This window comes from Electrophorus electricus, chromosome 11, assembly GCF_013358815.1.
Source record: "Electrophorus electricus isolate fEleEle1 chromosome 11, fEleEle1.pri, whole genome shotgun sequence".
In the NCBI taxonomy this organism is placed as follows: domain Eukaryota; kingdom Metazoa; phylum Chordata; class Actinopteri; order Gymnotiformes; family Gymnotidae; genus Electrophorus; species Electrophorus electricus.
The window spans coordinates 7,978,494-8,002,326 of NC_049545.1; the positions used below are offsets into that span (position 1 = coordinate 7,978,494).

Sequence of the window (23,833 nt, forward strand, 5' to 3'; positions counted from 1 at the left end):
CAGCTTCGCCGACGGACTAATTAGAAAGGGGGGTAGTCAAGGCTGTCCAGCGAGTGCACAGACTGCAAATAAGCAACTACCCTAAAGCAATTAAAAATGGGTATTTCACTTCAAAGACGCATACAATTCTACCAGGTAGTTATCGTAGCCTAAAATTTGTTATAATAATAATTATTATTGCTGTTGTTGTTGTTGTTGTTGTTGTTGTTGTTGTTGTTCAGATCTTTCCATTCTTTATAAACCACTGAATATTTCTATTCATTCGTTTATTTCTTCCATTGTATAAACAAAGGTCTGGGATGCAGACAAAATATTTAGAATCTGGAAAATTAAACAATTAAATACAATTAACAATTGCATGTATATGGGGGGCGTTGTCAGTAATGTCTGCGTGTGCCTGTGCTTGTTTGTAAGGATGTTCTTCAGAAACAAAATCGACATATAGCATCCATAATTAGACTTTTAAGGAGCAATGCCAAGATAATGTGATATATAACGGTATAGATTCTTTGCCGTAGCCTAGAGCTGGTCAATTCAGTTATTTTTGCAAGGTAACTGCTTCACGTAATCTGTGACGTTAGGTGGCCAAGTTGTTGATCGGTTCAGATTTATCATTCTGGGAACATATGGCTTATTTATAAAATATCCTTGGGGTAATAGCACTTTCTCCCGAAAAGGGAAGTCTCCACATTTGCTTCCCTGAGCACCGTTCGGTCTCCGGTGCCTATCTGAGTGTTTTCTAGAGGAGGGGCATTTGATGTTTTGGAAGCAGACGCTCGGGTGACTTCGGCATTTTATACAGTTACAAAACGAATCAATGTCATGTTTGGGTAATACGTATGACAGGAAAGTTTCGTTTCTTTGGTGGATTATGAGAGGTATCATATTCGTAGTTTATCTTTTTTAGAGTGAATAAATGTTTGGAAAAGATGGCGCGTCCTCTGAATAACTTTGGTCTAGCTATGTCACTTTTAGGAATGTTGTTCTCTGCACTTCCAAATGGAAAAGCCAAGGCTATAGTTAAAGAGGAGGAGAGGTCTTGTCAAGGAGCGTTCGACTTGTATTTTGTCCTCGACAAGTAAGTGGCCCTCGTATAGGCCATACGAGCATGTCGGGTCTCTCTTCACATCCTCGCCGCACATTTCCATAGGACTACTATGTCTTCCTCTTTTTTACTGTGTTACATTTACCAATGTCATATTATTAAAATTACAATGTAATCGTGTCAATTATAATTGCTTGTTGGTTGATCCTATAAACAACGTTAGGGAAGAACTGCTGCTGAATTGCACTAAAGTATTGTCAAATAATTGGCTGTTGAATAATACAGTTTAATATATAGAATATAGAATAATACAATTATACAGTTGGAGATATTCCCCAGGGCAACAAACGCTCAACTTGGTATAAGTAAAGCCGAACACTGCATGCAATCGCGAACGCAAATTATATGCAAGATTTAAGTCTCTACCAAGGTAGTTACAGTCTTTAAGACAGGTCATATATTCAAATAGATGAGAGTGTTTTGAGGCAGGTATTTTCTGTATTAGATAAGGTCTAAGCAGTTTTTTAACTGCCTTGTTTTGATTAGACTACAAAACATAATGCGCAGATCAGTACAGTGATCACATGATTGTGATTCGAAAATTATACGTAGAATTTATTTATCTGCTTGCATGTTCTCTCCGGAGATGCTGCCAAATGGTTACTGTGAAAGAAATCAAATCTACTTATTTTTGATTAACCTCACTACTAAGAATTTAATCCAGTCCAATTAAACCATCTGTCTGATTTCTTTCACAGTAAACATTTGCTAATTTGACTAAGTATTTTACATAATATCATTTCATTTACATTTGATATACACATTGGTGATACTCAATGTAACAAAACTATGATGTTATCATAATATAAAATATTGTATGTATTTCATATATACTCTGTCCCTCTAATTTACTGGAAGGTCTTATATACTTAGTACTCTTTACTCTTTATCAGTGTTGTGGAGAGTACATTCATCATCACAGATTATAAGAACCTGGGAAATGTGAATGTGAATATCTTAACATGCTCTAACTTGCTCTCAACTTTGTGTGCCTTCCACAGTTGTAATGAACATAACTTTATACTTTGCCCCACCTGTTTAGAGCATGAAAAGGCTATAGTCCAGTGAGTTTCAGTTTAATATATCATGTTAAATCTTGTAATTGGTATTAATGAAGAAGGGTTTTCATTTTTACATTCTTTATGCAATTATTTATGATGCACGGGTATGTACTGCAATGCACATTTCAGCTAAGCAATTCAGATCATTCATTGCTGGTGTGTGGTTTAGCTAGATTATTTTACTGAATAAGGTGCATCCAACTGTACAACAACTTCCAAGTTCTGTATTATTAAAAGTGAATCATGAAGACTGAACCAGAGACAAAAAACCTTTTTATAATTGCAAATTCATCTTAACGAACAAATTATAGAACCCAAATTGCTGCACAGACTGATTAGCATAGCAATGCTTTTAATATATTAGTCTAAATCCAGCAAACCCAGATTGAAAAAGTCAGTCATATTATGCGTCAACTGTAATAGCATCAAAACATATGATAGTGGTACATGTATCGCTATCTTTAATATAGCACACTAAAATAAGGCTATGAGGGCAACAAGGACTCATGGCAATGGATACTGTAGGAAAATCCATTTTGAGGTATGTCAGTTTGTCCCTGTACATGAACTCTTTATTATTAGGTAAAACCTCACCATACATGGTCTGTAAAATTGAATACAGTATTAGAAAATGAAAATGTATTAATATACTAATATGTACTAATCATATTCTAAAAGTATTCAGTGTTTCGTGCATGTTGCAATCAAAAATAAATAATATAAAAATGACACTATTTAGATTGTAGGGATCAGTAAGCCCAGGTTCAGTCCTCTACCGAAAAAAGCCTTTTAGCCTTATATAAAAGCCTGCCAATATATGCAGTTTGCTATGATTATATCAGTTGTCCTCATCTTCTCTTTATTCTTTCTGGATAAATGAAAAAATGTAAGCTGCTCCAGGCTTCACTCCGAGAAACAGTTATGTCAGTACTTTAAGGTACAGTGTCTTAAGATTTCTCAGTTATACTATCATGTACTCAGATCATACCAGTGTTCTTCAGATAATCTCTTATGGCATCAAGTTAAGTATATCAGGCAGACACAAATATGTCATGAAATATGTCATGTTAAATGCATATTTCATCAGATTATTACAAATCTGTTTGATAGCACTTGAATTTGGAATCAGCAGTGGAGTGAACTGGGATTTTAAAATGTTGTTCTATAAATATTATGCAATATTCACCATAGTTTCATCCATCTGGATTATACACATGGTTTTGTTTTTTTGTTTTTAATGAAGAAGCCCTAAACCTTTCAGGTGCTGATGTAGACACCAGCTCTATTTCACATCCCAACCTGTTACACATGGATATTGCCATCTGTTCCAATTCAAGTGAATGAATACAGGAGGAGGGGGTCTTGATCCCTGTTAGCAAGAGACAGAATCATCTGGCACAAAGGCAATTAGGCCATGTGGGAAGTACTTTGGGAACTGTAATTAATTAGGAAGCTGTCATTTCACAGGGTGGTCCAGGAATTATTTCTCTAAAAGTGTTTAAGAAACAGATCATCACTGACGTAAACCTGCTGTGAGGAACAGGACATATTCAAATGTTTTCTTTCTTTCAACTCTGGAAACAATGAGAATTGTTCTGTGGCTTTATTATACTGCAGATCTGGAAGTGTCAAAAATCATTGGATTGAAATCTATTCATTTGTGGAACATCTAGCAGAGAAATTTATAAGGTAATTACAGTTTATTTGTCTTTTGGTTTGATTTTCATGCTGATCTTTTTTTGTGCCATATCCAAGTGTAATGTCCTTAACATTTTATTAGTTTACAATTCTGTTTGTTCCAGCCCAATGCTAAGGATGTCCTTTATTGTTTTCTCTACAAAAGGAAATATCATCATGAGACTAACTGAGAATAGGTATGATACCTATATACATCACTTCTCTGTGAATGTACCTCTGCACTGCAAGCATTTGTCTAGATATTCAAGCCACTAAATAAGATGGCCAGTTTACAATAAGGAGAAAATAAAACTAATTTAAAAAGCAGAAACAGCTATTTTTCTAATGCATAGGGATGACATTACCAAAGGCCTAAAGAAGCTGAAGAAAGACGTACCCGGAGGTGACACATTTTTGAATCTTGGGTTACAGAAGGTATTTTACTATGCTTGTTTACATTTACAGTCCTCAAGTTGTGCCTTGATGCACTAACTTATGTTACTACTAATATTCAATGTTACTGACACAATTACAGGCAAATGAGCAAATATATCATGGAAATTATGGTAAGTGTCACTCCTGGTTGCAGTTTATCCTGTTTGCACAGTTCAAAATAATTTGAGCCTGTGTTGCCTGATTTTGTTTTGCAGGGACAGCAAGTGTTATAATTGCTTTGACGGATGGAGAGTTAAATAAAAATCAGTTCATCACAGCCCAGCAAGAGGCAAGTATATAATATAAACTAGTGGTGTCACAATGCATGCAGTCTTTCACTCTGGTATTTCCCTAAGGAATCCTTACATTTGCATGCTATAAGGGCTGACTGCTCATTGGCAATTTGTGTGCAGGCAGCAAGAGCCAGGTCTCTGGGAGCCATAGTGTATTGTGTGGGGGTGAAAGATTTCAATCAGACACAGGTACAGGACACATGGCATTATATGCCACCCAAGGCCATTTAACTTTATAGTAACCTTCCTTACTAGTGATGATACTGATGAGTTTATCATTTAACAGCATATTTCTGAAACTTTCTGCATAAATAACAACCTGAATAAATAATATTGTATTGTTTGATAGCTGGCCACTATTGCAGACACCATTGATCATGTGTTCCCTGTTGTGGGAGGCTTCCAGGCCCTGGGGGGAATAATCGATTCAGTAAGTTTTCTACTGTTATTGTCTCACTTAAGATTTCTACATCCCACTGAATTGCTAGCTATATGATTTTCTTTCTTTCTTTCTAGATTATCAAAAAGTCTTGCATTGAGATTTTAGCTGCTGAGCCATCAAGCGTGTGCGCTGGAGGTAGGAGTATCAGCACAGGTGGATATGTTACAGTATTTGGGGTATTTTTGCATTTACTCAAAAAGCAGAATATATGTGGAAAGCATAGTTCCCATAAAAAGCTTTTCCCATAAAAAGTAAAAATAATAAACTCTCAAGAACTTGAAAGCAATTTAGAAACTAAATTGATTAAAATGCAGATATGAAATTTTGCAGCATCACATATCTGTGCTAAATGGTTGACTGCTGTGTAAGTGTAATGTGTCTAGTGGGTAGCTCAACACCAAATGTAAATGACCATGGGTAGAGTTACTCCATTAGGCCACATTGCCACAGAGACTGTGCTGTAAGTGTTCTTTCATGCTGTAAGTGAATGCTAATAAGGTCATGTCAAGCCTCATCCATCCTCTGCCCTTCCACGCCACAACCTATTTTGGTATGTGTGTCCGCTGAACAGCAGCCAATTAAACAAATTGGTATTCCACCATTAAAGATGAATTGGAGGTGCAGAGTATCCATTCAGCAGGGGAGAGCCCAGATAACAGATCTGATGTGGCAACATAGGGCAAAAAGATCTAGCTCAGTACATGACACACATCCCAGTTATCACTTCATCATTCCCAACAATAAGTTCTCTGTAACGTTGTGGCCCACTGTCTTTGCTGCACAGTGAAAACAGCAGGTCATGTGACTGCTGTAAATTGGTGACTGATAGAGTAATACTTTTACTGCTATTATAATAATAAATATTATTATAGCAATCATCAGTGCATGATTTAACATATCACAGTCAATTATTCCAATGATATTATCTTAATCATACATGATTCTTATGATTAATAGATATCATTTCTGTTTTGTTTTGTTTTGGGTTTTTTTTATAAAACCATTGGACCTTAACTAATCTGGATTTTGTGTTAATGACCTCAAACCATGAAAATTTGCATGACTAGTTAAATAATCTAATCTAATATTATAATGGAAATATTGCATGATAATGAGGGTCTTAATTAGTGGAACATATTGCCCAGTAATTAATGCGGTTTCCAGTGGACTTCTTTGTAAAGCAGAAATTTTCCATGGGCTAATTATTATTTTAGATCCACCCAAGTTACCATGGGTTTTCAGCACTAAACTGAAATCATAGTTCACTGTAAAGTAGTGATGCAGATAAGGATAAATTTTCCAGCTGTGCATTCTTACCATGACTGTTCTGCAGATGCAAGTTTCTGTAAGGTGAGCTGCACAGTGGCTCCAGTGCTGGTCACTGCAGAATTGGCCAGGGGGATGGCCAGCCATCTCAGGGATCAGTCTGGTGTGAAGTGACTGGGCCACACAGTCTGTAAACAGGCCATCTCTATCTGCACTGAGAGCATAGCCTGTGACTGGATGTGACAGTGATGGTTGGCTTGATAAATTCTAATGGTCCCGGTGTGGCCGCTGCCCCAAGCCGCCTCGCTACATGCTCCAGGTGTGATTGAAGAGTCCACACTTGGCACCCCAGCTCTCAGTGACCTGGCTTTCAGGTATGGATGGGAGTCATCAGCTGTTCAGCCTGGGGCAGAGGGCATACCAGCCCCTGCCCACTATCCCAGCCCACTGCCAATGGCCTACCAGGCATTGAACCCCACCCCCCTGCTTCCCTGTCACACCCTGTCAGCCACATCATACAGTACCACGGCAAGAAAAGGATGTGGATGCCATAACCACTGAAATGAAAAGGAATTAGTCACTTCAGCCATGAGGAGATCCCATAAGAAAGGCATGGCTGAGGCAGACAGAGGAGAGGCATTTACGTGGCAGCTGTGGTTAATAAAAGAGGTAGTGACAGATTAATCTGAAAGGGAGAGAGTGGAATTTATATATGGAGCAACATAAATAATCTAAAGGCATGAATCATCAAGGTATTTTATTCCTCCATAACACACGTGACACACGTAACCTCTTGGTCCTACTTGTAAGATTTTAAAGGTTCCTATATAGTAGAAATTCCTGTTGATAGTTACAGTAGTAACTAATAATATTACAGTGTTTTAGTAAGCAAATTATTGACTTGAATGACTTGACCAAAATCAGTATAAAACTAGATGTTTCAGGTCTACTAATAAGGAGATGCAGTGTGATTGGCTATAGTGAAAAAGAGATGTTGATTAAGGTTATTTCATACAGCAATGATTTTCTTAACCTTTATTTCAACCAGTCATTCCCTGATGGAATGCTGCATGCATTAGTTTTTTATTCAGTGAACATTCTGTATTTCAGTGTCATGAGATACAATGTAAAGACTAATACAGTCAGAGAATAATGAATACAGCAAATAATACACTCAACCCATTCTATTTTTCTATATTTTCTGGCTTCCTATCAACACTCATGTATACACAAAGTGACCATCGGTAAGGTCACAGTCACTCTGTTCTCTGATGGCCACTGAAACAGGTTTTAAGTGAGCATGTTTGTCCCTCTGTTTAGCTGGCAATAGTAGGTGCTCAGCCCTGTCTGGGGGAGCACAGAGGTCAGCCATCCAGCCTTGGCAGCCACCAGGACACTGGCCCCCAGCCAGATGACTCCCAGAGATTTGAGAACTGAACCGATTTTATTAACAGCACCACTGGAGCATATGCTGCTTTCTCACTCTCTAATTGAGTTGAGTGTTCCTGAAAGGTTAGACATGGAACAAATAAGTGGACATGCTAAACAACCCTCTGGCCTCATACCCTGCATGATTTCACAGTGTACGTCATTTTCCTAAATGGTTTGCGGACAAGAAGGGTCTGTAGAAGCACTAGGATGGCATTTTGTAGGAATTTGTTTCAGAACACACTTATATAGAAAAAATATTGCTTAATATAAATGTGATATATGTAATTACAGTAATATACTTTTTATAAATATTTACATTAGCCTTCCCCTCCCAGAATAAAAGTAAAAAAAAAAAAAAAACAGAACTGATTGCAAGGAGGTGGTTCTATAGAAGAACCACACTACCCAACTCCCTCAGTGGCACTCTCCTGTGCTATGGGAGGCAGGAGTGTGCCCAAGAATAAGGAGAGCTTCCCAGCGAGGGCTGTGGGAGGGCGTTTACGTCCCTTCTGACCCTTCCTTTTTTTCCCTTTCCCAGGCATCCTTCATCAGTCAGTGTTTCTATAATGTTAGGAGGCTAAGCAGGATACGGGGATGAGTTGAACAAAAACATACGTTTATTCACACAGAGAACAAAGCCTATGTAGAAATTAAGCTAGCATAACATAAAACACCGACCGCAGAACCATAGGGTTTTATTTATACACATAAATGAAAAACAATTACAAACAGGTATGACATGGGGGGCATGGCCACATGGACAAACAAACACATAGAGAGACATTTGGGAGGAGGGGCCGTACCGTGACAGAGCCCCTCCTCAATGGCGCAACAGCCTATCGGGCTATGGCCCCAAAGCCAATGCCAAATGGCAAAGCCGCAGGAACAAGCAACCTGACACAGGCCAGTGCAACAGTGCAAGCAGGACAGAGGGGGGGGACCAGGACGACAACAGACACAGGAATGGACACACTGACAGGCACAGACACAAAGGGGGACAAAGCGACTGGGACAGAATGTGATGGGGATGGACACAGTGACAGGGACCAGTACAAAACTACATAAAAAACAATTACAAACAGGTATGACATGGGGGGCATGGCCACATGGACAAACAAACACATAGAGAGACATTTGGGAGGAGGGGCCGTACCGTGACAGAGCCCCTCCTCAATGGCGCAACAGCCTATCGGGCTATGGCCCCAAAGCCAATGCCAAATGGCAAAGCCGCAGGAACAAGCAACCTGACACAGGCCAGTGCAACAGTGCAAGCAGGACAGAGGGGGGGGACCAGGACGACAACAGACACAGGAATGGACACACTGACAGGCACAGACACAAAGGGGGACAAAGCGACTGGGACAGAATGTGATGGGGATGGACACAGTGACAGGGACCAGTACAAAACTACATAAAGGACTGTTAGAGTAAGCCAGCAGGAACCCCGGCCTGTCCCCCAGTCGTCGGCAGGGCTGGAGTCCTACCCACCTGTGGGGGATCATCCCTCGCCGATTTGGGGGGTGGTGACTTCCACACACCCATTTCAGGAGGTGCACCAGTTACTTTGCTTGTCTCTGGGGTGGGCACTGGTGTCACCTCCCCCTTGCCTCTACGAGGCTTAGGTATAGGCGCATGAGTTCCGGGGCTGTATGCCCTAGTAGAGGGAGTTTCCTCCTCGGACGAGGTCGCCTCTAGGAGAAATCTCCTGGTGGAGCCTTGGGCGGTATCATACATGCTGGAGGCTCGTAGTTCCCAGAGACAACAGAGTGAACATCATTGTCTGCGAGAGAATCCACATGGAGGTCCTCCTCCACCTCCATCAGTGGATCCTCCAAATAATCGGATTCCAAGTCCAACCGCAGACTGACATAGCTGTATTCCCTTCTCTCTCCATACTCAGCGTAGCCCTCATAATAGTCCATGTAGGGGTTGTAGGACCCAGCGGAGTCCGCTTCCGAGTGCCGATTCTTGTAGTTCGGCTGGTCTCTGCAGGACTTCACAGAGTCTGACCCTGGACCATATTCAGGGCCCCCCAAAATCGCCCAGTGGCCTCCTCCCCTGTTGTGGGAGGCCAGGATGATGGAGGGTCTCTCCGCAGGGTAGTAGGACTCTACAGAGTCCGACTCTGAGTACTGGACATCATTGTACCAGTCCCGGTAGCCTGATGTGGGTCTGTACGACTCCACCAAGTCCCGACCTGGACCACACTACCCAACTCCCTCAGTGGCATTCTCCTGTGCTGTGGGAGGCAAGAGTGTGCCCAAGAATAAGGAGGGCTTCCCAGCGAGGGCTGTGGGAGGGTGTTTACGTCCATTCTTACCCTTCCTTTTTTCCCCTTTCCCAGGCATCCTTCATCAGTCAGTGTTTCTATAACGTTAGGAGGCTAAGCAGGATGCGGGTACGAGTTATGTTGAAAAAAAACATAGGTTTATTCACACAGAGAACAAATTAAGCAATTAATCAAGTGTAACATCAAACACCAACCACAGAACCATAGGGTTTTATATATACACATAAATGAACGTACACACGTTCCGTGACAAGAACATCTCCAGTATTTATTGGAAGTGATTCTGATCCAGTGTGTATTTCTGGTGTGTATTTCTTGCAGAGTTATTCCAGGTAGTTGTGAAGGGAAATGGATTTTTGCATGCCAGAAATATCAATCAAGTGCTGTGCAGCTTCAAAGTCAATGACACACTCACTGTGGGTAAGTAACAGTGACAGAGTTTCTTTATCTTTTCTTTTTTTTGGGGGGGGAATATATATGTTTATGTGTGAAAAGCTTTTATCTTGGGGCATGTCAGATATTACTTATGAGACAAGTACTATTTTAAACACTACCACTTCATTTGTTTATTGTTTTGCACTTTATTTACAGATGAGAAACCTGTAAACATTGAAGACACATTAGTACTTTGCCCAGCACCAGTTATAAAGGAAGTTGGAAAGTAAGTGTTAAAGGTGGCCTCTACCCTAACAAATCACCAAATGGTGCCCTTGAAAAATTAGGGTCAATGTCATTTGAAATTCCTTTTATAAGCCAAGCTTTATACCTCTTAAACACAGTGATACACCAGTGGTGTCATGCAGAAAGGCATGTGGCAAGTGTTTAATTAGCATCAGAGAAATTACTCACCATGGGCTCTTCTCATGTGAGAAGGATTGTGCCTGTGGGTGTGCATGTGCTTGTGAGCACACATGTGTGTAAGCCTCGGGGGCTTGGTATGCCGAGCAGAGCCAGTGAAAGGTGGAGACCCCATATTGGAGGGAGATGGAGCAAAGCCCAGAAGAGCGTCTCTAGCACCCTGCATGCTGTGTTCACACAGCAAACAAGCTACTGGCAGCCACCTGCTGTGTAATGACCAAAACTGCTCTCTCCAGACAATACATGTCTTGTTCTTGTCAAGGTGATTTCCTGCAATATGTCCTTTGTGTTTTTATTCATTCAGCTCATTGCAACCCACTGTCAGCTGCAGTCACCTCATGAGTTGAGGCATAAAACCTCAGTGATCACTCTTAGCAATTTAAGGAATTAAAGCAGATGTACACACTGCTCTAAAGCCAGTAAGGTTTTGCCACATGAAGATTTTGTTAACTAAACATCCTAAGGCAAATTGTAATGTTCAGCAGCAAGCAAATAGGTCAGAACATTATGATGGAGATACTAGTAACAAAAACATTCATAATTGCCAGTTTGGTGAAGTGTGGCCAAAACTATTGGCACAACTGTGCAAAAAAATATGTGAATTTGAATCTGGTGAATAAAGAATAACTTGGCTATGTGGTCCACCATATGAGTGGCATGTGTGTGTTTTGTTATGTTTCAGGGGGAGAGAAGATGATTTTATGGCACACACTGCCTGTCATCCCCCTTCTCTTTAATGTTGATGAAGATGAGATGAAGATGTCAGTGCTGTCACCCAAATGCATGGTGACTGAGAGGCTCTCTGAAGATGTGTTTAAAAAGGGCCAGCCATAGTCTGATTGATGGAGAATGAGATGGGTCTGTCACTGGAGCCCCTTCCTACTAACCCCCCACCCCAAACCCCCAGCCAATGGGCTCCAGGAGGGGTGTGTACAAGCAGGGTGAGGGAAGAGAAAGAGGAGGAGAACAAGAGGTCAGGGGTGGGATCCCTACAGTAACTTATTGATAGCTCTGACCGCTTATTCCTATAATGTGTGGACTGGGGATGATCCCCGGGAGATAAGCTCTCAAGTAGGCTGAACCTCTAGTGCCCATGGTGGAGCCAAACATGGAAACTCCCTTTGTGCTTGGGGAGATTCCATTTTTGAAAGAGCTATTTTGAAAGAATGACAGCTTTGATGTCCATCATTACATAAACATTCCTCTTTTTCCACACTGGAAAACTTAGTGTCTTCAACTGCCTTGTGTTCTTAGCTTAGTCTTTATGAAAGTTCATCTGATCTGTGGCTGATGTAGTAGAAAATAGCAAGCAGAGTGTGATTATCTGAAAATAGATTATTGATGTGCCCCAGAACCAATTAATGTGTTTATGTCTCCTAGGATTTAGAATGTTTAAGGATTATATTAGTAAGGAACAAATCCATAGAGGTAGAGGTCTGGCTTCATTCTTTGACTCTTTGTGCCTATCTATCGCTTGCTACACCCTGCTCCCGTGCCTCTAGCCCCCAACTGCGCTCCCAGTTCTACGGTGTTGTAACAGTACTCAGGCCTGTCCTCACACAATCCCAGATAGCTTTTAAACAATTCTTATCAGTCAAATGCCCTTTCCTACACTCCATCAGCAGTTTGATGGCCAGAGCTGATGCACAGTAGAAGTCAAGAGGCAGCTTCTGGAAAATTATCATTCTCTGCATAAATGGGCATGTCTGAAGCTGGCAGTATTCACAGGACCACAAGCCCTCACACGCACCACAGGAATGCTGAAGAGATTTTTAGCGGTTTTACCTCAAGGCATGATTGGCATGTGTGTTTGTACTCTGGTGCAGGGTGATATATCTTCAGGTCAGCATGAATGAGGGCTTGTCCTACATCACTAGCACAGTGCACATCACCACCACAGAATGTGTAAGTACATGCAGTTTTTTGCATTTTGATGTTTCTTTTCCATGAGAAGAAAACATTTCTCTTGCCAAAAAAAGAAGAGCAGTTCAAAAGAAAATAGTTTGGAGGTTGTGATTTGACTTTCTTTTGCTTCCAGTTTAGCTTCTTTTCCCTTCTTTCTAATCTTACTTGTTTCCTTCTTCTTCTTCTTCTTCTTCTTCTTCTTCTTCTTCTTCTTCTTCTTCTTCTTCTTCTTTCTTTTCCCTTTCCCTGTCCTTTGATGAGGTCTCCTCTGCTTTCTTTCACCACGCAGTCTCTTTTTACCAAGTAAGTTCATATTCTCTTTCCCAGCCAAGAGCCTTCATTTGTGTTCCATTTCTTTGTCCATATCAGGCCCTGTCAGTTGAAGAAATATCAGATGCATTCCTCTCCATTTGCCCAATGTATACAGGTTGTGTACTACAGGTTGTTGAGCTGCACTGAGACTGCAGTGGTGTAAACACTACTTTAACATATATCTGCAGTTTAATGGTACCATCCTCCTCCTTGCATTGCTTGTGATCTTCCTGCTCGTGGGCCTGCTGTTCATGTGGTGGTTCTGGCCTCTGTGCTGCACTGTGGTGAGTCTGCATGTTTCATTGGTAGTGTTAGGTCTTAGCACATAATTTGTTTTCCTGGATGAACAAATTGTATGAGATTGTTCACAATGTTTTATTAATATTATAAATAGTATTAATGTAAAATTTTGTTTCCTACTGTCATGTTACAAACAGGTCATCAAAGAGCCACCCCCACACCCACCACCTGCACATGTAAGCCTCGGCTAATTATATCTAGCCCTCATTACACATTTTAATCATTTGTGAATGTATCTGTTTGTGTATATATGAGAGAGAGTAAAAGAGAAAGAGCAAACATGCTTGTAGCAACTTCCCAGTACCTCATTACATTGTCTACAGGTATAAGATCCTTTCCTTGTACTGCGAGTTCATCTACTGTGAGAAAGAATGCATAAAGACCGCTTCCACCACAAGTGCATATCATGCATGTAGAGATGCATGAGATCCTCCTGGCCAACTGCATTAGTGTCTGTGCCACTTTGACAGCATGGGTATGCGAGTGCGAGGGGAGTGTGATGTTCGGCTCAGGCATTGCCCACAAGCAGACAGTACGCAGGCACTGCACTGCAGAATAGCCCACTTGTCCTCTCCTTGTTTGCCGAGGTCAAAGGCAAACAAGCGCCATGGCTGATGTGAAAGAAAAGAGCTTTGTGGAAGGGGCCTTAGTGTGCACATCTGTGCTGCTCAAGCCCAAGCAGCCACACAAGGAGCTCTGTCTCCACAGCTTTTCTGGGTGGACACTTCCCCTTGCAATCACAATCAGGGTACTATTTCTGTCCCTTTATTATTTGCCTGTGTCTTGGTGTTTCTTTTTTTGTTTTTTTTGTTTTTTTGTTTTTTTGTTTTTTTTTTTGGGGGGGGGGGGGGCATGGATAGTGAACCTAAAGCAGAACAGACAACAATGAGGATGTTTTAGGGTTGGACGTATCAGTAAGTGTGTTGAATTGATTTAATATTTGATAAAAGAATTAGCTGTGGGATCTGTCTAAATTATGCATGTGTGCAAGTGCAGGACTCTGATGATGAGAATGGGATGCCAAAGAAGAAATGGCCTACAGTGAATGCCTCATACTATGGTGGCAGAGGGGTTGGAGGCATTAAAAGAATGGAGGTGAAATGGCTTTTTTTCCCTCTGAAAACAGAAAATAATTTTGAGCCCTGATATATGTCTATTGTCCAGTCACATTACCAGTATGCAGGAAGGTTAACTTAGTTTAACTTAAGGTAACAGAGGCTCTAGAGGTGTGAAGGCCACTTGTGAAAACCAATGTCTTGAGTCCTATGTCAATTGTAATATATGAAATGACCTGAATTTCTGTCTCTATGCTTTTTGGAAATGTCAACCAAACTATCAGAATGTGACCAAAGATTTTTAGAATCCTCTTATTTACCAATCATTATAAATGGACACAAAGATAAGCACCCTTAGTTAGCTTGTGGGGTTGTGAAGTGATGCTGGTGTTCTGTAGGTACACTGGGGGGACAAGGGCTCTACCGAGGAAGGCGCTAAGCTGGAGAAGCCCAAGAATGCAGTTGTGAAGATGCCTGAGCAGGAGTTTGAGCCCTGTGAGGCCAAACCCAGGAGGCCTGCTGGATGCCAGCCTGTGCCGCAGAGGAGATGGTACACTCCCATCCAGGTAATGAGCTCTACTTTCATGACATCACATTCAACATGCAAATGTGACCATTAGACCACAATGACAAAATGTTTTATTTTGTGCTACCATGTCAGAACAGATTCAATTGATTTATGCATACACCCTCAATGTTTTTACATGTCTAATACTCATTGTTTTAACTTTATACTCATTTAAGTTAATTGTGGTAATAATCAGAGGGTGATGATGCTTGGAGAGGTGTATGAGAGGTTCTTTTTTGCGGTTTGCTTGCTTTGTTCAGAGAAAACTGAACACACTGTGGGCTCTGTTCTGCCGTGGATACAACCAGGTGTCACTCATGAGGCCCCAGCCTGGAGATCAGGTATGAGTACTGCATCCATCCATGTGAATAAGCACCATGTCCTAGGCTTTGGGCTCTTTTTCTATATCAGATATATATCATATATCTCTTTTATCTGTGCTTGTGCTTGAAATGCATTTGTTTCTGGTCAGTGTTCTAAGGAAAGGTATGCCTCTTTGCCTTATAAGGTGGTTTTCACAAACTGTGCGTGTTTCTTAATTACATTTTTAAACGTCTGTGGAGCGCAGCTGGTTAGCTCTTTTAAACTTTTAGGCTGACAGTGCAATGTAAAATACCAGGCTACATCTCCATTACTTGGGTTACTGCTTGTGTCTGGGCTGTCAAAATAAAATTCATATTGATTTGTTGCAGTATGTCTTAAAACTTTTGATGTCAGATGCATGCTGTGTTTCGGTCCAGTGTTGTGGACTGCTGGAATGGGACAGATTCCACAGCTAATGTGCTCTGTCACTCTGAGGAAAGGAAACGCTAAGCAGCTTCCCCGCAGTTTGTTAGTTCCCTTTCACACGGAGCAGCTCTGTTCCGGAACAGTCTCTGCATTGGCTTTGTTAGCATCCCCCTCTCTAACCAGGCTTTTTGCAGTGTGTGAGATCGGCTCCTGCTCCATGCCGCATTATTCCACCAGGGTGAACAGTGTCATGGCAACACATCTGCATGGCCGTGAAAGGCATCTTTCATGTGGGTCAGAGCAGATCGGGCAGTACAGTGTGACTCCATTGAACGGGTCAGGCCATTGCTCCATTGCCACTATGGATGGACTTCTGATCTGATTTAGCCTGCTCTTATTGAACCACGCTGTAGAATGGGTGGCTTGTGAGAGGGAGGGCCAGTGCCCAGCTGCTCTATATACTGTGCAGGAAGCTTTGAGAGGCACTGGGAAAGGCAGCAGACTCAGTAAAGAAGAGGGCTTGGCTGATAACAGCTGTGGTATTCAGACTGGTTTGAGCATGTTCACAGTGAGCTGTGTGTTCCACATCCACCTGCAGGACAATGTCTGGCGAGGCCTCCTGGCACAAATAGCACACATCACAGTGGATACACTCATAAACTTTCATGCAATTTTCCTTTTTAATTTGCTTCATGTGCATACATCTTCCTACAGCTGTTCCTCGTAACCCTTATTCCAGTTCTTATATCTTTGCATATTTTTCTTAACTTCCTAAGCCACTGTAACATTTAAATGCATATTGTGAAGTTCTGGTTTTGTGGTTGGAGGGCCAAAGATAATTATTATTCCTTTATTATTTACCACTCATTTAATAGGTCAAACTGAATCATTTTCAGCAATCATTTCAGGAAAATTATGAGCCTTTTGTGTTGAGTTATTTGGGAGGCAGAAAAAAAACAAAACTATAATCCTCCAAATTTTTGTTTAAAAAATCTGTTGAGAAAGCAAGAGTACTGAAACTCATCAGTTGTATTTCTTGGGTGCTATAAAATCATTTAGGGGCTTTTGACTGGACATGTCCAATGATAACATATAGAACCTTTAGCTAAAATACAACACAGATACAATTCAGGTTAAATTATTTATCTAAAAGCTTCAGTGCACACATTGTGATGCACAAGTGGCAGTTTTGTTTTATTACCATCTGAATAAAGCAGTTGCTGCTAGTGAAAGTAGTAGTTGTTGTATCTATTGTCTGCCCTGTTTACAAGGCCACTCCAGCTGAAAGTGAAGAACCTTACTGGGCCAGGCTCTTCCCATTTACCATGAAGACAAAGAAAATGTGTGGAAGGAAGGGGCAGTGTTGTTTAGTTTTTTTGTTTTTGTTTTTGGTAATGACCCACTGGAATGTGAAAGCAAAATGACCTACCCTGGCTAGCAGAAGGAATTGCCTGTTTAACATGATTTATAAGTGAGGAGGGAAAGGATGCAACTCAAAGATTTTCACTGATTTCTGTCTGACATTTCATGTCCTTTTGTTCACTGGGATCTTGCTGAGGTACTGCCCATCCTGGAACAGATACTTGGTGGTCTGATTTAACACCCTATTAAACAGAAAGCCCTCTAATGTGACATAGGGCCAGAGAGTTGGGTAGGACTTGAGTTTTATTGTGCTGGACCATTGTTGGGCCAAGGTGGGGGAGGTGGGGATTGGCTGGGGGTATAACCTGGGGCATCACTCTGGCGGTCGTGTGAGGAGGATGGGACAATTTGGTAAGCAGCACAGCAACAGCCCCACATGGGGAGAGCATATGGACCGAATAAGAATGGAGCCTCATGAATATTGTGCACATGTGGGTGGAGGGAAAAGCACAAAAGAGAGGAAAAGGGAGGGCTCCGGGATGCAGAGAGAAATGAGCCCATATTGAGGATGAACCACTGAGGATGGCCCCTAGCAGACTTTATGATTAAGCAGCAGTCAGACAGCAGTTTTTGAGGTGAAACTTGTCAGGCCACAGCATATTTAATGCCAAACACCTGGTGCATTGCTGTGCACAGGATAGCACCTGATGTCTATACTGACTTCATCCTCCACCTGAAGGGGGAGTTGACTGAAGAAAAGCAGTGTATTTCTCAAGTGAAACTGAGCAATTGTTCCAAGTACTGGATTATCAAAAACAAAAACAAACAAAAAACAAACAAAAAAAAACAACAACATGTGCATATCATTGTACTGTATATGCATTATTGTATAGGGTTGTTGAATTCAATTGATGATGAAGCAAATTTTGTTTTTTGAATTAAAAATAGAAAGACATTACATTTACATAAGTATTCAGACCCACCCGCAATTGGGCTTTGGTGCATTATACTTCTATCAGTTGCTCTTGAAATGCTTCTACATGTTCCACTTGTTGTTAACTGAACTCATTTGACATAATTAAGAAATGTCTATATAGGATCTCAGATATGGAATATGTCAGAGTGATAACCAAGCCATGTGGTTTTTAAACTTATAAAACAAGCTTTTGTTAAAGTACAGATCTGGGGAATTGAGAATTGAACTATTTTGATCACAGTTCCCAGTGACATGTTTGGAGGAAATCAGCCAACAAGTATCACCTCACTAATACCATCCTAACAGTCAAAATGGTGATGACATGCATCATGACATTATACTGAGACCTGAACTGGTAGTCTACCCTAAGATAGAGAGAAAACTGGATGCAGAAAAATATAGCATCAAGAAAACATAGGAGTGGCTTTGGGAAAACTGTAAAAGTCGTGGAGTTGCTCAGTCAGAGTCTAGACCTGAACTCAATATAGATTTACTGAAGAAACCTAGAAATGGATGTGTACCACCAATGTTTGTCACATACCCAGGCTGAACAATTCTGCCAAGAAGAATTGGCCACAGAAGGTGTGTCAAGCTTGAGGATGCCATTGCTGCCAAACATACTTTAATCAAGTACTAAGTGAAGGGTCTAAATATTTCTAATAAATTTACAAAAAATCCAAAAACCTGTTTTTGTTTTGTCAATGTAGAGTATTGTGTGTAGATTGATGAGAAAGAGTTGAATGCATTTTAAGATGAGCCTGAAACATGGCAAAATGTGGAAAACTTGAAATGGTTTGAAAACCTTCCATATGCACTGTAGACTGCATAAACAATGAGATGCCTCAACAAAGACCCATGTATACACTCACACTCTCCGTGGAGATAATTTGTAGGAGATATACATGGGTTACTACAGACCCCCCCCCACCACCCCCCACTCAGTGATCAAAAGCATCCTACTTTAAAAAAAAAAAAAAAGGGGGTCTTCTTCTCTTACACTAGTCTTGATGTAGTGCTATAAAAACCTGGAACAAAAGAAGAGAATCTCTCCTGTCAGTCTGGCTCGTGGCCTTTAAACTCTCCATCTGTTTGTCTGACGAGCAATTAAATGGCATGTCAGAAAGTGGCATCCCCCCTGATGGCTGCTCCCATTACCACTCAAGTGAAAGTAATTCAAATGAATTTAGGAGATGCTCTCTTTGATTGTAGACTCAAAGCCAGCTAGATATTCACTGGTTGGCATTGGGCTTTTTCTTGCGATTATATATTGAATGGGGCCTCATCAACACAGGCCTGATCATATTAAATGAGCCTGATTGACTGGAACTGCATGCTTGGCCTTCAGCATTTATCGAACTAATGCTGCCGCACTTCTCCTCATTGGGCACATAGAAGCAGAATCTATACCTTAACAAATTTTTAAAATACATTTTCAATTATATTTACATATACAAAGAACATTAAGTCATTTATTTTACACACATTATATAACTATTAAGTAAAGAAAAACTACATATCATGGAGAGTGTGAAACAAATTAGTTTAAACTATTATGATACCCAATCACATTTTGTAATATTTTGGTTAATCTGCGAAATTATTGACAAGGAAATATAAATATTTGATTATGTCTGTGTCTCTAGATGCTCTTACACATGAATGTTCAGTGTTGTCACAACAGTGGACACTGTTCAGCTTTCAGGACACCGAGTCCAACGTTGCTGAATGCCCCCTTTTTTACCATAAATGATGTGCTGAAGTGAGCTCTGAAAACCTTTGTTCAGTTTCCTCTTAAGATAGAATCCCTGAAAACATTCTGACAATGGCTTCTGAAAGTGTAGCCATTCTGACCATGATGAATCACTTGGTTAATAAGAATGCTGTTTTTCTCAAAGCTTTCCCTCAGTGGAGGAAGGGCTTTTTCATCCTTTCTTCCCAATGTAAACTGCTGGAACCACTTTACCCCACCCCACCAGGATTTTAGGGACAGAATTATAGTTGACAGCTAAGACTCTGGGAGTGTGAAATGTTTTGCCTTTTTGGGGGTCATCTCCTGGGCATCCTTGGCTAAAGTCATCAGTCCAGGATGATCACTTCCAGAGCATGCTGTTTCAGTTTCCTACTCACTTCTTCCATTAGAATGTCAACAGTACCAGACAGAAGTTTTGATTGTTTATGTGTTCTACCTAGCATGTCTTTTTAAAGAGAGTTAACAGGGAGGTTAGTTTTAGCTCATAACTGTCAGTTATGCTGCCATCTGCTATGTCCCTGCAGGGGCGATGCATCAACTTTACACGGGTGAAAGAGGGGACGAACAGGTCGCCACCACGCAGCCAGCCTCCACCTCCACCCCCACCAGTGGATCAGCGGCCCCTGATGCGACCCACCACCTCAGTCCCTCCCAACAGACCACCCTCCCATGGACCCTCCATCAGCCGATCACCCCATAGACCCCCACCAGCCCGAGCACCCCCAGGCCCCCCAAGAGGCCCGCTCTTTTGCCCTCCACCCTGCCCTGGGAACCGATACTGAGAACAATGCAGAATCCTAAATTCCCTGTCTTTGCCAAATACTAGAAATGCTGGTATTTATCATCAAGCCACTGGCTTCCACTCTAGAATTTTAGATTTGTTGCTGGACGGCATAAATAAAGATGTACAATTAACTACTGAAAATTTAAATTTAAATGAAAATTGATTTTTTTTTCTTTCTTTTATAGGCTTATGAAAGTTAAGTGAGGTTTTGTTTATCAAATGGAACTTAATGTGTTAATGTTTTCTACCAAAAACTAAAAGGTAGAGAATTCAAACAAGCTGAAATGCAGGGTTGTCAGCTTACTTCCTGCACTTTAAAGGGAGTATCCTTAGAACCTCCTTTTTTTACTTGGACAGATAAAATAATTGCAACTGCAGGCCAGTTCTATCCTCTAATTTATTTAGCCTCGATTTCTTGGAAGGCACTTGAGAATGGCAGGCTATTCACTACTGCTCTGGAACACTATGTATGTTATTCTATTTCAGCTTTCCTCTTCATTTAATGAGTGCTATTTGGGTTTCTGGTACTTCTTCTTCTGCACGTTTTTGCTTTGTACTGTCACTTTTAATCTTTTAATGTCCTTTTGTATACAGTATGGTATTAGGCATTATGCCTAATAGGTCTAATAGGCATATTATACACAAAGGATTTAGGGATAATTTTTACATATTATCCTAATATCCCTTCTATAGAACCATAGCTTCCATTTAGAACTAAAAACATGTCATTAAAATAATGTTAGTATGTAAAATAAGGCATATAATAACCTCCAAACTAAAGTGCTTCTTATTTGACACTCACTAACATGAAAAACTAATGAAATAGAATTTCTTAAAACATTTTTGTAAACCTAATGTATAAAGTCATATATATCTTTTGCACCTTATATTTCAAAATGACCTGGGTCATGCCCTGCTCTTGGCCTGCACAGCAGGGGTGTTCTCTGTTGCAAGCTCAGGGTCATGTGGGAAGTGTGTCCTGTGCTGGGTCTCACCCTCCTCTTCCCCACAGTCCTACTCCCTGCTCTGATCTTCCTCCCCTTTCACACCCACTTCCTGCATGACTGATAGACTAGCCCTTTCATCCAAACAGTGCCCAAAACGGCAAAAATACGCTCCAGTTTCCCTTCACCTAGCCCAATGAGGTTGAATAATGAACAGGTTAGGCACAGGTTTAAAGGTTGTGTTTGCATTAAGCCACATATTTTGACTGGAGATATATGTGGATTATTTACCCAGTCAGTACTGCCCTGTAACCACTGATTTCCTGGTTTGCATCAGGCCTATATTTACTTCAGCTTCTGTCTCTCTATGCTTCTTGGTACCAAACCTGTCATGTCAGTTCATAAATAAATTGCACTAGCAACTTTATAAGTGTGTGATTGGATTTCTATACTACAGTGAATGATCAGACATATTAGGTTTAATGTTTCAGCAAATAGTTACTGAATATTATGAATTAAGATTCATAACTAAATAGCAAGTTGCATTTTAAAAGTTTAAATATGAATTTCATATTTGTACCAAGTTGCATTTTTAAAGATATTCAGTACAATGTTTTGTTTTGTAAATCCCTGCCTACTATTTTTAACACACAATCTATTCATTGCCTCTCTGAAGGGAAATCTATAACTTCGGTTGAGAAAATAGCAGGAAGATACCCTCTGTAACCTATTGGCATGATATGGCGCACCTGATCTGGGTCCACTTTCCTGAGCAATAATTGCACTGACAGCTCCTCTTATTAGTTGAAACCATAGACGGACAACCGGTTTTAAAAGAAAACACTGACCCCTACTGGACAATTAAGTGCACCATAAACGGCTCGGCTTGAAATACCTTGCTTCAGGTCTCGTGGACGACAAGAATCGAGACTATTTTTTCTGTTCTAGCTCCAAGATGGTGGAATGGACTCCCACTTGCTCTCCGGACAGTAGTCTCTTGCAGTCTTCAAACGCAAATTAGCCAGAATATTTAAAGGACAACTGACACTACTCCTTTATTGACCGACTAATTTAGTACTTATTGTAAGGTACTGTTTATGTTGTTTAACAAACTCTAGCTCTTATTGTTTATAGCACTTATCATTGTTTAAGATAGACCTTATTTATTTTGCACTTCTAGGTATCAGCATTCATCAGTATTCTAGTTCATTGGTATGTTTAATTATAACCTACTATACTGTACTTGGGATATATTCTATGAGTAAATGACAAAGCACTTTTGTAAGTCGCTCTGGCTAAGAGCGTCTGCTAAATGCCGTAAATGTAAACGTAAATAAACACAGGATAAAAGCTGTCGCATATATAATCATGACGGCAGTGACAATACATAATCGTTACTAGAAACAAACCTCAAGAGCCAAAAATGCATGGACCGTTCTAGTGGAAAACAATGGAACAGGAAACAACGCTCCAATGAGAGAGACATCACCAAAACTGGAATAGGGGTAAAGACCAGTGTGCTGTAATTCTAATGTTGTGAAGACATGTCTTTCAGCACTGTCAGGAAGCAAAATGCATCACAATTAGTGTTGAATATGCACCAATACTTACTGCTCAACTCAATGGTTCCTGATGCCATTGTAATGATTCAGATGAAAGCAAATGAAATACTACCCAAACACGTGGCTGCAGGAAAGTTGGAGAACACTACTATAGTAGCAGCAGTAACCACTCAGAACCATATTTTATTATTCAATAATTATGTAATAATTATTCAATTAAAAAAAAATATATCGTTAAACATTAGACAGTTAAAAGGTCATACAAGATCAGTCAGTAAAGCCTTTTGAGTCATCTTTCAGCTCCAGTGTGTTCAGAACATTTCACACAGGAGAAGCACTACATTCACTCTTTGAATTTCTTCATGTTTACTTCTGTATTCTAATTCTCCAATAACAAAAGATGACTTATCAATATTCTTTTGATATTTCAAAGATGGCATTTAGTTGGTCCAAACTGTTGGTGAGCACGAACACCTTCAAAAGGAAGGCTGGGCCATTATTATTAACATGAAGCCAATCTTCACCATCTCCTGCATGCTCTCAATGGAAGCTGGTTGGAGAGCAGCTGCACTGTAAGTCAGCAGACGCCACAGTTAGCTCCAGCACGACTATAGGCCAGCCAGGGAGAACTCCAGCCAAGACCAGCAAACAGGAAACACGAATGACATCTGACACGACAGCAACTCCCTCTCTCTTACACACTCAGCATACAACAATCATGCTGCACT

The 23,833-nt window shown here is 40.7% G+C and overlaps 1 protein-coding gene across 4 annotated transcripts; it reads left to right on the top strand.

Annotated features, from left to right (window-relative positions):
- The first annotated feature begins 15 nt into the window (after positions 1 to 15).
- antxr1d (ANTXR cell adhesion molecule 1d) lies at positions 16 to 21,970 on the top strand. 4 transcript variants are annotated; one of them, XM_027012271.2, is made up of 18 exons: positions 16 to 135; positions 3,784 to 3,855; positions 4,010 to 4,040; positions 4,197 to 4,278; positions 4,379 to 4,409; positions 4,494 to 4,567; positions 4,692 to 4,760; positions 4,921 to 5,001; positions 5,088 to 5,166; positions 10,322 to 10,420; positions 10,592 to 10,661; positions 12,685 to 12,763; positions 13,264 to 13,359; positions 13,513 to 13,551; positions 14,372 to 14,470; positions 14,829 to 14,996; positions 15,259 to 15,339; positions 20,340 to 21,970. In XM_027012271.2, the coding sequence occupies exons 3-18, from the start codon at positions 4,021 to 4,023 to the stop codon at positions 20,595 to 20,597; spliced, it is 1,425 nt and encodes a 474-aa protein (XP_026868072.2). In that variant the 5' UTR covers positions 16 to 135; positions 3,784 to 3,855; positions 4,010 to 4,020; the 3' UTR covers positions 20,598 to 21,970. The 4 variants fall into 4 exon arrangements, with proteins under 4 accessions (XP_026868072.2, XP_026867992.2, XP_026867829.2 ...); XM_027012191.2 differs by having other exon boundaries at positions 17 to 135; positions 3,969 to 4,040; XM_027012028.2 differs by lacking the exon at positions 16 to 135 and adding an exon at positions 750 to 1,078 and having other exon boundaries at positions 3,969 to 4,040.
- Positions 21,971 to 23,833: the final 1,863 nt, after the last annotated feature.

What these genes read in the sequence shown, in the direction of transcription:
- antxr1d (XM_027012028.2), top strand. Translation starts at nt 930, where the DNA reads ATGGCGCGTCCTCTGAATAACTTTGGTCTAGCTATGTCACTTTTAGGA. An exon ending in CTAGCAGAGAAATTTATAAG is followed by an intron (nt 3,856 to 3,968) that starts GTAATTACAGTT and finishes TGTTTGTTCCAG; the next exon opens with CCCAATGCTAAGGATGTCCT. An exon ending in CACACCCACCACCTGCACAT is followed by an intron (nt 13,552 to 14,371) that starts GTAAGCCTCGGC and finishes GTGCAAGTGCAG; the next exon opens with GACTCTGATGATGAGAATGG.